This window comes from Pezoporus occidentalis, unplaced genomic scaffold (genome assembly GCF_034315485.1).
Source record: "Pezoporus occidentalis ecotype Australia unplaced genomic scaffold, CSIRO_AGI_Poc_V1 ctg144, whole genome shotgun sequence".
In the NCBI taxonomy this organism is placed as follows: Eukaryota; Metazoa; Chordata; class Aves; order Psittaciformes; family Psittacidae; genus Pezoporus; species Pezoporus occidentalis.
In genome coordinates, this window is record NW_026913252.1 from 756351 (window position 1) to 771294 (window position 14944).

Below are 14944 nucleotides of genomic sequence, written 5' to 3' on the forward strand. Positions count from 1 at the left end.
TAGGAAGGGGTCAGCCCAACTCCCAGCCTTCTGCCCTTCACAGGAAGGGGGGAAAAGCCAAATACTTGGTGGTTTGGGGGGGGTTTAAACGGTGTTCAAAGAATCAGGTCCCTGGGGATTGAGTGTAAAAGGGGGAGAGCTCTGGAGGCAGGGATCTGGCTTTGCTGGGTTTCCTCAGTTCCCCTTGTGAATGAATTCAGCTGAGGGATAGGCTGGTTGGACCAGCAGGCATGGTTTCCCAACCACCCAGAAAACCAGGAGAGGAAAGGAGAACATGATTTGTTTATCACAACTGTGCTTGAAACTGATTTTAAATGTCTGACTTGTGAGAGTAAGGAAATTCCTTTAGCTTCCAGCAGAAAATAACTGGGATTCTTTCAGCTCACAGCTGACCCACAGAGCGTGGTGAGTTTTCCACTGAAAACATCATGACTCTGCAGCAAGGACAGCCCATTCCAAGTGTCACTGAGCAGCTGGGGGAAGAGCCGAGTCCTGACGAGCACAGTGCATGTCACAAATAACCCTTGATCTTTGCTCTGTATCCCTGCACTCTGCTGGGCAGGGTGCCTTGACAAACGGCTCTGAACAAATACAGTTTTCAAAGCAAAGAGCAAATGGCAAGGGCTGTGCGTGGCTGGCAGGTGCCGGATTTGGATGCCTGGATCTTGCCCATGGAGAATGAAATCCCAAATCTGTTCTTCTCTCCCTATCAGTCCTAAAAGAAATAGTGAGTATTTTGGAGAAAGGAAGGAGGAGCGGTGTAGTTCTCCATGCTCACTCTTCTTGGCAGCTCTCAAATATCATCCTACTGTTGGTGTGGTGAGGAGGACTTCTGAGGCTCGGCTTCTCAGCAGGCATATCTCAGCAAAGGGTTGGCTGTTGGGATTCTGAGCTCTCTTAATGGTCTGCCCTACTCTATGCCAGCAGGACCTGTCGGGAAGTGGGGACTTCTGGAAGTCTATCACTTATGTAGGTTCTGCAAAGGAGCTGGACTGCGTTGGAAGGTGGTGCTCCAGCCAAAGGAGCTGAGCGCTTGCCAGTCTGACCTTATGCTTCTGAAGTTCTTGTGGTTTCAATGCTTTAGGCCATGGTATTGCCTATTTAAGGCAATGGAAGAAAACCCTGTGCCACTCTTGCAGTGTAGGTATGTGAACTGTAAGCATCAGGACCAAATGGTAGTTCTAGAATTAGGTGGTGTCCCTAATTTCCCTCTTCAGTTTTAAGTGGATGCAGCATTCGTTGCTCACAGTCTCAAGTGTTGTGCTGCATTGTTGTAAGGGGTTGAACATCTGCCCCTTCCAGCCACAAAAGTGGCTCTGTTCCAGTGGTGGGTGGTTTCTTTCTATTCAGGGATCTTCAGAGGCCTGGAAAAGCTTGAGTATTGGGCATGACTGTCAGCTGGTGCAGATCCCCTTGACTCCCCTCCTTCCAACATCTCCAAGGCCAGAGCTGGACATCTTGGTTTGCCTGTGCACCGTGCATAGCACAGAAAGACCCTGACCCTACCTGGTGCTGAACAGGGAGTGTGGCCTCACCAGGAACCTGTCCATCCAATGCTGAAAGCATCTGTGGTCCCAGCCTCTAGAAGGGGAGAGGGAAGATCTGTCCTCAGGTCCTGGGGAGGGCTGGGATCCTGGCTGGTGGATGCTCATCCTCCATTTGCAGCTCAGCTCCAGCAGTGTTGTCCTGCTGCATGGGTGGGAAAGGCGCAGATGTGGCACCCAGCAGCCCCCTTCCCAAGCACCCTACAGTGGCTGGGATGCTGGATGCTGGAGCAGAGCAGGGGCACGAGGTGCCAGTCCCACACAGGGGGTCTCAGCACAGTGTTTCTTTCCCCCAGCATTGTGTGGGTGATTGACTGGCAAAAGCCTTTTGAATATTCATTTGGCTGAGGGGAGAGGAGAGTGTGGCAGCTCCTTGAAATCAGCTTGGGGAGGGGAAGCAAATAAGACAGCCTTTATCTTGCTACTAGTGCTACTTGAACGCTCTCAAATGCATACTTCACATGGGTAAATGATTGCAGAGACCTCAGCCTACCTAACAAGCCTGCTCTTGTAAAGCAGAAATTACAGTGCCTGCATACTCGCTGTCCTCATTCAAAAGCCCATTCCTCATTAATATCACTTTATACATATTCTTGCAGCTCGAAATGCCATTCCTCTTCTCCCCACCCATTTCCTTGACTGGCTGTGACATACAGGAACTACACCCAGTGCTTGACTCGCCTCTCCTGACCTTTTGTAACTTGGCTCCAAACTCCTTTTTTTGGGTCTTTTGCAAAACACTGTCAGAAGGGAAAAATCCTTTGTTAAAACACAGCCAACTCCTGCCTCAACGTGGAACAGTTTGTTCTGCTCAAAGAATGAGCCAGTTCAGTGAGCAGAAAAACATTGCCATAAACCAGCCGACCCGGTAAGCTGCAAAAGCCATCGCCCGCGCTCGGGCTCTGAAAGGGCGACGCTGAAGCAGGATCCGCAGGGATGGAAAAAAAATCATCCACGGTCCCGACCTGCCAAACCCCGTTTCCTTGCTTCCAGCCCAAGTATTTTGCAGTTGTCTTTTTGGTTATACCAACTGCAGCGGGGGAATGGGAGCTGCTGCTAAGCCCGAATGTAATGCAGCTCCTGAAGCCAGCATATTGCAAAGGGCACGGTGGATGAAGTAATCCAGCCGGGAAGGGGCTGCAGCTCTCCTAGCCTCAGTCTGTGCTGCAGATGATAAGCTCCAGTGCCCTGTGCTTGCTCTCTGCTACTATTTAGTAGCTGGGCTTAGTCTTTCCCACCCACATCTTGTTTTAAAGCTCTGGACACTATTTCTCTGGAATTGCTGCGGGTCTGCCCCTTCCCTGGCCGCTTGGTAGCTGGGGATCCGCCTGAATTTAGCAAGCACAGGGGACTTGGATGCTCAGTGAGAAGCTGTCTGACCCTCTGTCAGGCTTTGGGTTTGTGGTTCTGCAGCGGGATCGTTTCGGTGCTAGTATCAAAGCTGGTTTTCCTTTAACGCTAAATGTGGTAGCAGCTAGAGCTGTGGCTCCTGAATTTGGGGTGATGGTCTCCAGACAGGGTCTCCCATACAGAGGTGGGTGTGCAGGCCTGGAAGGGGGGCTGTGAGCAGAAGTGCTTCAGAAACACAAGCTCAGACCCCCAGAATGACTCCCTGGGACCAGGCAGGCTGCAGCCACCGGGAACTCCGTGGGCTCTGGTGCTTGGGTGCTCTGTGCCATCAGGTGCTCATACCTGTGGACCCATCACCACTGGGCCAGGCATTTCCTGATGGTTTAAAAGGCTCGAATTCCCTTGCCAGAGGTGCAGTGTGGGCCAAGATCTACTTCTGGTTCTCATTCTGTGTTGGGAACTGCTAGTTTCACTCTGATCTCCCCAATAGCTTTATGGCTTGGAGCCATTTCAGCAATTTCAGCGTATAAATATACAAAAAAGTACACTTTAGGTTGAACCCATCCCTTTTCATGTGCATTCCAAAATATGCTCCATCTGCTAAAGCTGCAGATGCAGCCCTTTGCTCTTGCCTACCTAAATGGTGACGTGGATAATAAGCTGTAAGCGTGGGATCAGAAGGCATGCAGCGAGTCGGAACGTGGTGTGGCAGATACCCCTGACCTGTGCGGGGCTGTTGGAGGTGCTTCTGGTGGAGCTGCAGTCACAAACAGATCCCTGGCAATGCAAGCAAGAAGGAAACCTCCCAGAGAAGGCACAGAAGGCCTTCATACTGTCCTGTTCAGGTAGAAACCACCCGGCTGGTGTTCACCATCTGAGTGCGAGGTGATGGGGGGACCCAGATACCGCTAAGCTGAGGGACTTCTTGTAGCTCCATTAATGCTATATGGTGTGCTCTGCTGGTAGCATTAACCTCGGAGCTGGCTCCGTCAAGAGATGATTATCTGTCTGCTGGACCTTTTCCTTTGGTGGAATGCCAGGAATGTTTTGCAACACGGACAGAATGTGAGGCTTGAAGCTATGGAGGTGGGTCCCTGGGATGCTGGGACTATGAACCTGGCTAAAGTAGTGTAACTCGGAGCAAATCTGTAATGAAGCCTCTATGCCAAGAGAGATTATTTTGGATTTTTTTGGAAGATGTTAATGGTATGATTGCATAACGTTTATTTTGTGCTCAATCAAACGGATGAGAGCAGAGGAAAAGGAGTGAATTAATGTCAGTGATGTTCAAACAGAAGCACGCGAAGCTCCGAGGGATGAGCAGTGGTTTTGTTTTGATGTGTGTTGTGTGGAGGTTTTTTCTTCCTGACATTCTCCTGAAATACAGCACGCAGGCTTGTCTCGAAGGGGGGCACTTTGCCAATAGTCTAAAGGTTATATTATCCTAGTGACCTATTTTTATACTCTAATCGTGTTCTGTTTCAGCTGCCTCTTTCTGGCCTTCCATCGTGCTCTGCTCTGTGCTCCACTGGAAATAAAAAGGAGGTAATTACCATCAGTCCCCAGTGCTGAGGCAGAGCACCAGCCCTGCCCAGGTAACACTGCAAGGGCCAGTTGCTGCTGTTGTGGAAGCACCAGAGCAATCTGAACACCCAGCTCCGCAATGGGCGATGGCTTGAAGCAGGGCGATGAGGAGCATTGTGCTGCAGTGCAGAGGAGAGGGGTCTTCTCTTCAAGGCAGATTTTAAATGGAGAACTACAGCAGTTTGTAGAAGGGTGAGATTTTAATGAATAGCTCTGTTTAACTGGCCTAAATGGAAAAGACACTTTTCTACTGTGGGTTTGCCAAGGACTGGAGAATGAATACGATTGTTCGGTCAACCGCTTCCCCTGCCTGTATACTGTGCCCGGGTTTTCAAAGCCAGGCTTAAGCTACAAAGCACCCTGACCAGTGGACATAGAGAGAAATTGTTCCTTAGTACAAACGTTGGCTGTGATGCTGCTCGAAGCTCGAAACTGCTGAAACTTGTGTGTGTGTTTGTACATTTGTGCAGTGTGAAATAGTGAGATGTCACAAGGCTTTTCTTGCCTGCGCGGCTCCTCTTGTGTGGTGGTTATTGTGTTGCTGGTGGCTTTCCTTGTTCTTGTGAGAGCACCTGAGTTTTGAGTGCCTGCAGAGTTAGTGCCACAGCAATCTGCTTGGAGGGGGGATCTTACTAACTTGCAGCCCTGTATGGGTTAAACTCCAGCGGAATTAAGTGTGTTGCTGCCTTGGTGTTGGGTTATGGACCAGGCTCTGGTGCCAGCCCTAGGACATGGAGCAGAGATGTGCCCTTGGAGCTGAGGTGATGTTCTGCTGCTGGAGATGGGCCCATCCCATGACTTCCCTGCCAGCTGCAGGCTCTGCAGGGTTATTCAGGGAGGATGCTGGACTCCAGCACACTGGGATGCGCAGCCACAGGCCAGGAACAGAGGAGCTCAGCCCTGCCAGATCTTGCCTTTCCTTCTCTGTTACAGAGCTGTGCTAGTACAGCTACAAGAGAAGTTCTGTCCACACCCGGGAAGCTGGGATTTGCTCTGAAGAGGTGGGCTGTTCCCTCTACATCCCTGTGTCTGTCCATGTTGAATCACAGGGATGTAGCCTGGAGAGGTCTTTGCTGAGTTACTGCAGCGTTTCCATCTACGTAGCATGTCCCTGGGATGGATTAGCAATTGCCGCGCTGTTCCTGTCAGGGGATTGCATCCTCAAAGCCTATTGGTGATGCTGCTGTGTGCCCTCTCCCCTTGTGCCTTTGTTGTAACCAAAGTCTGTGACTCCAGTTCCATGGTGATGAAACCCAGATGAGAACTGGTTGGGTTCCCTGGCTGGGAAACAAGCCCTTGCCTGTTCTCACCTCAGCCTGGAAGGTGCAAGAATCAACAGCCTTCCTCTCTCCTGCCAGCCCACACCAGCCACATTTTGGCAATAAATGAGTAAAACTGATGAAAGTCCTCCATGACTTCTCATGAACAGACTCCAAATGCAGAACAGATGCTAATGTAGTGCAAGAGGAAGAGCCCCAGGATTCCCATGGCTGGCACAGGGGCAGTTGTGGGGCTGTGCCCCACGTGTGCCTGCACTCGCTGCTGCATGGACCTGCTCTTCCTCCTCTCGCCAGCACCCAGGTGAATGCTCCCAGCCCCAGGCTGAGCTGGCACCAGCTTGGCATTGGGAAAGGGGAAGGTGGCTCAGCCCTTGGGTCAGGTGCTCCAAGGGCACCGCTCCTTCCTGCTGGCCCTAGGGATCTCCCACTTACTGGCCTTTACTTGCTGATTACTGGTGGGGAGTTGGGAAGGGATCTGTGGACTTCCCAAAACTGCATCTCCAGGCCTAGCTGGAGGTAGAGCCTAAAGAGGAGAGACAAAAACTCTCAAACATCAACTTCTTATCCCCAGTTTTGATTGACTGTTTTTCTTTTTTTCCCTTTCTCCCCTATACTTTGCTATCAGCCGGGGCCTGCCGAGCTTCAGCTTAAAACCTAAACTTCTGTTCTTTGAAGTGTCAATATTGTGCTTGGCTTTGTGTAAGACAGAAACATTAACTGTCTCTGAACTAGGGAGTGTGTCTGCCTGCCTTGCAGGCACCCAAAGTGCTGCGAAAACTGTTATTTTACTTCTATTTTGGTGCTGATTGCTGATGTTTTCCTGTTTGAGCATTCACTCCTCAGCAGGGCCGCATCGAACACCAGAGCCACGGTGGAGCACGCAGCCCTGGGTGAGCGCTGAGCACCCAGCGCTGGCTGGGCTGGGGCAGAGCAGGGCTGCCTGGTCCATGGTGCTGCCCGGTGGCTGTTTCTAGGCGAGGTTTGCAGAAGGTCACAGGAATTAATGTTGTAAGCGGGGCCCTTGGCACGGCACTGGTGAATGTTTTGCATTAACAACCTCACTGGTTAATTCACTGAAACATTTAAACACAAACCAGTCGCATCCAGCCAAGCTGGAAAAAGCTGAAAGTTCAGACTCGGCAGCGCAGATTTCGAAACCTCCCTTTGTTAATCTCTGCAGAAGGGAATTTTCTGCCATTGCTGAGCTCGCTCTGAGCACTTTGGGCATTGTTCCCCTCAGTGGAAGCGAAGCTGCTCTGCATGGGGTTGGTGCTGTGTACCTGGACCATGGGAACAGGAAGGAGGGTTGGTACAGGAGCATGGCAGGAGGGGAATGCTCGTGGAAGTGTTGGAGGCTTTGGGCTGTCTCCAGCAGAAATGCTGGCCCTGTGTTAGGGCCACAGGGATGCTCAGGGGTCTGGGGCATCTCTCTGATGAGGAGGGATTGCAGGAGCTGGGCCTGGCTAGTCCAGAGAAAAGCAGACTGAGATAGGATCTCATCAGTGCAGATCAGTATCTCAAACACAAGTGACAGAAGGATGGTGCCAGACTCTTTTCCGTGGTGCCCAGCGACAGGACAAGGAGCAATGGCCATAAACTGAAACACAACAAGTGTCATCTCAACATGAGAAAGAATTTCTTTATGCTGAGGGTGTCAGAGCCCTGGCACAGGCTGCCCAGAGGGGTGTGGAATTTTCCTCTCTGGAGACATTCAAAACTCACCATGGACATGTTCCATTTTCCAGTTCCATCTTCCTCCTCTATTATCACCATTGTAACAGGGGTAGCACATCTTATGGTGCTCCTTGTGCTTGTTTGTAAGCTGGAGCTGGGTCTCTGGCCTCCTACATGGAGAAGAGGCATGCAGACCTGGGCAGTGCAGGAGCGAGCTCAGCTGGGGCTCTGCCTCTTCTGAGCCACAACCCTCGAGAAGCTGATGTGTCCCCACCAACCCGGCTGTCCCTGCAGCCACAGCGTGGTAAAGCTGCACCTACCCGGGGAGCAGATCTGTATCAGCATGCTTGGTTTAACTGCTTTGAGTCAGGAGCCGTGCAGACAGGTGATCAGGGCTGCGTATCAAGGACAGGGAACTACCACCCAACCCAAGCCATTACCTGGGCTGCTCATCCTTGCCTCAGGGTGTGCACAGTTGTGTTGCTGTTGTATGAGCAAACACACATCAGCCCCAGGGGCGGTTCTGGTGCTTTAGGTATGAGACCTGTTTACTCTCTTTCCTCACTATCAAATTAACAGTGTAAATCAAACAGGAACCATGAATTTAAGTCCAGTACTTTTGTCTTTCTGGCTGCCAGGTCTCCAGTTAATTGTAAAATATTAGGGAATAAGGTTCTTCACACAGGTCTGAGGCGTTTGCAGTGGTTTACACTGAGCTCTGGTGTAAGGCTGCTTGCTAATGGATTTATTTTTCTGCTATTAATTTACCGTGTCCATTAAACCAGACTCACTTTAATGCTGGAGGAATCAGTGAATGATCCATTCTGTTATATATTAGTGGTGTATTAAAGTATTAGTGCATTCCAGAAGGTAAGCAGTGAATAAAACATGCTCCAAACATGGGGTTATGCAACTGTTCTATGGAAATGAAATGGACAAGCAGTATACTTGATTAATTCTCCTTTTTTTCCCCACTAAATTGGCACTGTGATTCACTTCCAGCTAAAGCTGCAATCTGTGCTCTCAGGTGGCATTAATATTGGAGCCCCAGCAGGAGAGCTGGGGCAGCTTTGATTGCATTTTTAAGGCAAGATGTTGGAGAGAGCTCAGAGCTTGATGCAAATGTGCTGGTAAATGAAATGCAGCTTTTAGGTTCTCTGGAGGTGGGTCAGGCCCTTCACATTTACCCACAATAATGGTGCTGGCGTGCCCCGGAGAGGCACTCTCTCCATGTGGCACAATGGGGGTCTGTGTGTGTCTCTGCTCTGTATCAAATTCACTCTGTTGACAGATAAAAATCATCTCTGTGATATCAGGCAACTCCAAAAACCCTCAGTAAGATCCGTCTGGGACTCGAGCTTTCTCAGGAATGGAGGATCTGGAGCTGGATCTCTAGCAGGAGCTTGATGGAAACAAAAAAGCTTGCAGAGAGCCCAGTGTTAGAGCTGCACAATCAAATTCTATGTGAATTCTCTTTTACCGTTGCTTCCCTGACACGAAATTCCTTTCAGCCTTTCAGGCTGGATTTTGTAGCCTTCAGGCTGGTCTTACTGGTTTTTTCCCCTAATTGACTTGAGTTGGAAAGGTCATTGTACCCCGCTAGATTTTGTAATATTTAACGTAGCATCAAAAATGAGGAGCTTGGGATTGGTGTCAAATGCATGCTGGTCCTCTCTGAATATCAAAGCCCATTCAGAGCCATCCAACTATCTGACTCGTTAATGCTAATGAATAACTTTCTGGCTCTCTACAGAGGGAAAGACTAGTCATGGAAAGGTGGCATAAAGCAGGTCTTGAGATTCGCACTAAATTCAGCTCCCAGCCTTAATACCTTTTTAACTTAGCATTTTTTATTAAAGTTGTAATTTGTAGCCTTTCCTGACGCTGTAGCATAGCAAACAGGCTGCGCTGGTGCCAAGTTCAGGGATGACTAACACTATTCACAGCACTGGGATTAACGGGAAGTGCACGTTTTCCCATCAGTCTTTTAAATGGTGCCTGAGAGCTGCTGAGGCCGGAGTTGACCATCCAGGCTCTGCCCGCTGGAAAAAGTGATGTCAGCTTCCAGAACAATTAAAAACCAAATTCTAATGAAATTAGGGAGGTCCAATTGTACTTCCTGCATGTGATGTTTTTGCATCAGGACCTTACATTCCCCTGCTGTTAAAGCTATGGGCACAGATAAGCAGAGGAGGTATTGCATAAGCACCAAGTCATTTGCCCCATCTGCATTTCTGGGAGCATGAGATCAGCTCAGGATATCTGAGATGAGAAAGCTGCTGGTGCACAAGTGCTGTAACTGATAGGAGTTACCCCTGAGTCAGCTGGGAGGAGGGGAGTTGGCCTTGGGGGTTTTTGTAAGTTCAAGTTTTTATGAGTGCTTTCATGAAGCTCCATTGCTATTACTGTAAATCCCAGGAAAGTCTGGCACAGAGGCTTTGTAATATGAATCACTGCGTCCATATGCTTCCAAGTGACACTGCAACCTGGGAAGATACCATTTTACCCCTGTGTTTAAAAGAGAGAAGAGCAGAGTTGGTGCACAGAAGGTTGCGTTGACAGAGAGGTTAAGGAGGAGATGTTGCTACCTGCCCTGTCACCAGAGCAGTGACTCCAGCGTCACTGCCCTTTTGTTGTGATCTGGGGCACGGAGCCCTCTGTGCACATGGCGAAGCTGCATCAGGCTGCAGATAAAGTTGTGGCTAATGCCCCAGCCAGGCCTGGCTTTCTGAAGGCTGAAGCAGTTTGAGAACCATGTTAGCTTCAGGAAAAAGAAGGAAAAGAATTATTCCTTTCTTCCTCCTTGTTTTCCTCTGTTTTTCTAATGAGAGGTCTCTGGTCACCCCCAGAGCAGCAGCATGGGCTTGTGTCACAGAGAAATGGAACTTTCTTAGGAGGTACCCCCAGTGCGCTGGGTTGTGTGAATGCCAAGAGATACAGAGGAGGTGGGAGGGGAAGGCTGGAAGGCTGGCACACACGTGTGATGCTGCCATGGAGTGCTGGGACCGTTCCTCTTGCAGCTCCAGGTGAAGACTCAGCAGCTGCTCTTGAAACAGTGGTGAAGTGGGCAGGGGATGGGCAGGGAAGCTCCCAAATGCTCTGCAGGCTTTGTCTGAGTGGGGAGGGCAGAAGTAGATGGCCCTGGTGCCCTGCAGCATGGCTCCCGGTGTCTCTGCAGGCAGAGGCCCTTGGTGTGGGCACGGTGCTTTGAGCTGGGGAGAAGCTTCCTGACGGGATGTTTGGAAAAGTACAGTTGTGAAGAAACTGAGATGTTCTGCAGGGAATGTATTGAGTTTTCACCAGGTTTTCCTGGTGGAAAGCAGGCAGCATTCCCAGGGTGACCCTGCCTGGCACTGCTGTGCCCCAGGGAACACTGGGGATGGGTCTGGGCTGGGCAGGGTGTGGGGAGATTGTGGTGGGTTTCCTCCTCAGATGGGAATTTGGTGCAGGCTGTAGAAGAGATGTGTTTGTGTGTTGGTTTCTAAAGAGCTAATTCACAGGTTGCACGTGTGAAAATACAGTAAATCCAAGGTCAAGTTAAATTTTCCTATCAAAAGAGACTGAAAATGATTTTTTTTTGAGTGAAACAGTTAAATACCAGGACAGTTGTGCTTTGTCTAATGGCAAGGAACTAACCCCCTCCTTCTTCTCCTTGTCCTCAGGTTCAGCGGCAAATATGAGCATTTGTCGACATCTGGCATCGGCTCCTTGGGACATCATGAGTTTGCTGAAATCTAGACCACAGAGCACTTGCAGTAGCACTTTTTCAATCTGAATTTCGTTTGCATGAAAGGAAACTAATTATCTGGATCGACTGTAGTGATGGCTAGCAAAAGAAAATCCACAACTCCCTGCATGATACCAGTGAAAACACTGGTGCTTCAGGAGACTGAACTGGATGCTGTAGAAGATGATAGGGAAGGAACGCAACAGGATGCTCCTGCGGAAGGGCCAGCAGCTGGTGATGCTGGTGCCAGCAGCACTAATAACGGAGCTCTGTCTAACGGGCACCGTGGCATTGCTGATAGCGACACTTACATCTGCAAGTCTTGTGACTTTGGATCTCAAGATGTTCAGCACTTCTTTGGGCACTTGGACTCTGAGCACTCAGAATTCAGCAAAGACCCTGCATTTGCCTGTGTCACGTGCAACTTCCTTGCAAACAGCCATGAGGGGCTCTCCCACCACAACATGGAGTCTCATGCCGGCGAAACGGGCTTTGTCTGGAGGGTGGCTAAGCAGGACAACCGGACAACAGTGGAGCAAAGTCTTGGTGAGACCACCAGCAGCCACGAGGTTCCAGGAGAGGTCCCCGAGGAAGGGGTGGATGGCCAGGCGGAAATTATCATTACCAAAACCCCCATCATGAAAATAATGAAGGGTAAACCCGAGGCCAAAAAAATCCACACCTTGAAGGAGAGTATGTCAAGTCAGTTGGGCAGTGAGGCAGAGGTGAAAGACGGGGAGCATTCGTTCCCCAACGGGTCCGTGCCGGTCAGCCAGCCCACGGCAAGCTCAACAAAATCATCTCATGTAGTGAATGGCTCCATCATAGGAAATGTGCCTGTTCTGCAGGCAGGTGTTGCACAACTTGTGTCCCTGCAGCAGCAGCCCCCATTGCATCAGCAGCTACCTACATCCAAGTCCCTTCCCAAGGTGATGATTCCCCTGAGCAGCATTCCAACATACAACGCCGCCATGGACTCCAACAGCTTCCTGAAGAACTCTTTCCACAAGTTCCCCTACCCCACCAAAGCCGAGCTCTGCTACCTGACCGTGGTGACCAAGTACCCGGAAGAGCAGCTGAAGATCTGGTTCACTGCCCAGCGGTTGAAGCAGGGCATCAGCTGGTCCCCGGAGGAGATCGAAGATGCCAGGAAGAAGATGTTCAACACCGTTATTCAGTCCGTGCCACAACCCACCATCACCGTTCTGAACACGCCGCTGGTTGCGAACCCCGGCAGCGTCCCCCATCTCATTCAGGCGACTCTACCGGGCCACGTGGTGGGGCAGCCGGAGGGGACGGGGGGGCTGCTGGTCACGCAGCCCATCATGGCAAATGGCTTGAAGGGCACCAGCTCCTCCTTCACCTTGGCGGTGAGTTCGGTGCCCAAGCCGCAGCCGGCGGCGCAGCACAGCACCGTGAGCTCCAGCAGCGCGTCAGGGGTGAAGGTGGTCAACAGCGCGCAGTCGCTGCTCACCGCCTGCCCGGCCATCTCCTCGCAGAGCTTCCTGGACCCTAACGTGTTCAAAAACAAGAAGTCCCATGAGCAGCTCTCGGCCCTGAAGGGCAGCTTCTGCCGGAACCAGTTCCCGGGGCAGGCTGAAGTGGAGCGGCTGGCGAAGCTCACGGGGCTGTCCACCAAGGAGATTCGGAAGTGGTTCAGCGACAGGAGGTACCACTACAGGAACGTGAGGGGCGGGCGCGCCGGCTGCCCCGGGGACAGCGCGCTAGATGCCCTGCCCGAGGCGCCCTTCGACGTGCCCAGGGGGGCTGAGCTGGGCCCCGCGGCCGCCCCGCAGCACCCTCCGCGGCGGCAGGCCTGGCACCAGGCGCCTGACTTCACACCCACCAAGTACAAGGAGCGGGCGCCGGAGCAGCTGAAGGCCCTGGAGAGCAGCTTTGCCCAGAACCCCCTTCCCGCCGAGGAGGAGGTGAACCGGCTCCGGGGGGAAACAAAGATGACGCGGAGGGAGATCGACAGCTGGTTCTCGGAGAGGAGGAAGAAGAAGGTGGCGGAGGAGAACAAGAAGGTGGAGGAGACGGTGCAGCAGGAGGAGGAGGAGGCGGAAAACGGTGGCGGGGAAGGGGAAGACTCCTCGGATGAGCTGCAGGCTGCGGGGGAGAACGGCTCCGTCGATGCCTCCGGCAACAACTCAGTGGAGCGGAAGGTGAGTCCCATCAAAATCAACCTGAAGAACCTGCGGGTGACCGAGTCCAACGACAAAGCTGAGCCAGTGGGGGCCGGCAGCGCCGAGAAGGGAGATGTTGGGGGCAGCCTGGCACCCAGCCCTCCCAAACCCAAGCTCAACTTCAAGAAGACAGCGCAGCAGCGGCACCTCCTGAAGCAGATGTTCGTGCAGACCCAGCGGCCCACCAACCAGGAGTACGACGCCATCGTGTCGCAGACGGGCCTGCCGCGCGCAGAGGTCATTCGCTGGTTCGGGGACAGCCGCTACGGCTACAAGAACGGGCAGCTCAAGTGGTACGAGAACTACAGGCGTGGGGTGTTCCCGCCGGGCATGGCGGAGCTCAGCCCCGCCGCCCGCGACGTGCTGCAGGAGTACTACGAGCAGCACAAGGCGCTGCGGGAGGAGGACGTGCCCGGCCTGGCCGAGCGCGCCCAGCTCGGCGTGCAGCAGCTCCGGCTGTGGTTCGCGGTGAAGGCAGAAGAGGAGGGCAGGGCGGCTGGCACCGAGGAGCCCGCTGGCGGCAAGGGCAGCCGGAAGCCACCGAGCGAAGCCGGCCCCGAGGTGCCCGAGAGCAGCGAGTGCTGGGAGCCGGGCGGCCGCGAAGGCAGCGCCGGGACCCCCGATGCCCCGGGCCCACCGCCCGCCGCGCGGCTCGGTGAGAGGTTGGGTGGGCGCAGATGGGGCTCTGGGTGTTCTCCGTTGGGGAGCTGAGGCTTTAGGGCAGGGTTCAGTGTCTGTTGTTCGGGGTTTAACTGGGGAAACGGGGAGGAATTCCCTCTGGGAAAGAGGGGGTGAGGGAAGGAGTATGAGGAGGGTGCAGTGAGGTGCTCCAAGTGCTGTTGCCTGCCTTGGCTGCTGGATGCTGGCTCCACTCAGAAGCCAAGTCCTGCTTTATTGTAAGCCAAAGTAAAACCAGCAGGAGTGTCTGGTCTCTACCTGCCCCGGGGGCAGGTGGCTCTTGGGTCTATTTATGGAGGGGATTGGTGTTTGGGAAGGAAGGGGCCTGGCTGCTGTGTCCATTGCCACCCTCCCCTTGGCCTCAGGCAGCAGCCGTGACCCCTGCCTGTGCCGCAAGAGCCTCTTCCCTTCCCTTTCCCACTGCCAGCTCTCCAGATGTGAGCATCCTTGTTTGCCGCGGGGCATCGCTCAGTGGTGGAGATGGAGGCTACAAGGAGGGAGAGATGGAGGCTGGTGTGTACTGCTGCTGGCCCTACCCCTCCTCCAGGGCTCACTTCTGAAAGCATGTGTGTGTGTGTGTGAGGAGAGGTGGATTCCAAGCCCTCCATGGGCTCTGCAGACTGCAGCTGGGGCCTGTTTCCTCCCTGGCTGGGCTCCCACCATATGAGGATGGCTGAGTGCTCACCCTGTCCTGCTGCGGGCTCTGCAGCCTCTCGCCTGCTCCATGCACGCAGCCCCTTGCTGTCCTGCTGGGCAGCTGGGACCTCCTCCAGTCCCTCTGCCTTGCTTTGGAGCTTCCCACACACCTCTGCCATGGCTGCAGGCCTTAAAAAACAATGATAATCATTGCAAACATCAACTAAAATTCATTACTTCCCTCCCCCGTCTCATTTGAAGGAGATGGCGCGTGGGTTTGAATGG

The 14944-nt window shown here is 52.7% G+C and overlaps 1 protein-coding gene across 4 annotated transcripts in view; it reads left to right on the top strand.

Annotated features, from left to right (window-relative positions):
- Nucleotides 1-14944, top strand: part of ZHX3 (zinc fingers and homeoboxes 3) — a 46632-nt gene that overhangs the window by 25677 nt on the left and 6011 nt on the right. For 2 of the 4 annotated variants that reach the window (XM_062610081.1, XM_062610082.1), the window contains exon 3: nt 11095-14000. In XM_062610081.1, coding sequence (XP_062466065.1) covers nt 11255-14000 — 2746 coding nt within the window. In that variant the 5' untranslated portion in view covers nt 11095-11254. Of the gene's footprint in view, nt 1-503; nt 728-11094; nt 14001-14944 lie in introns of those variants that run through there. The other 2 variants (XM_062610083.1, XM_062610084.1) reach the window with 2 other exon arrangements.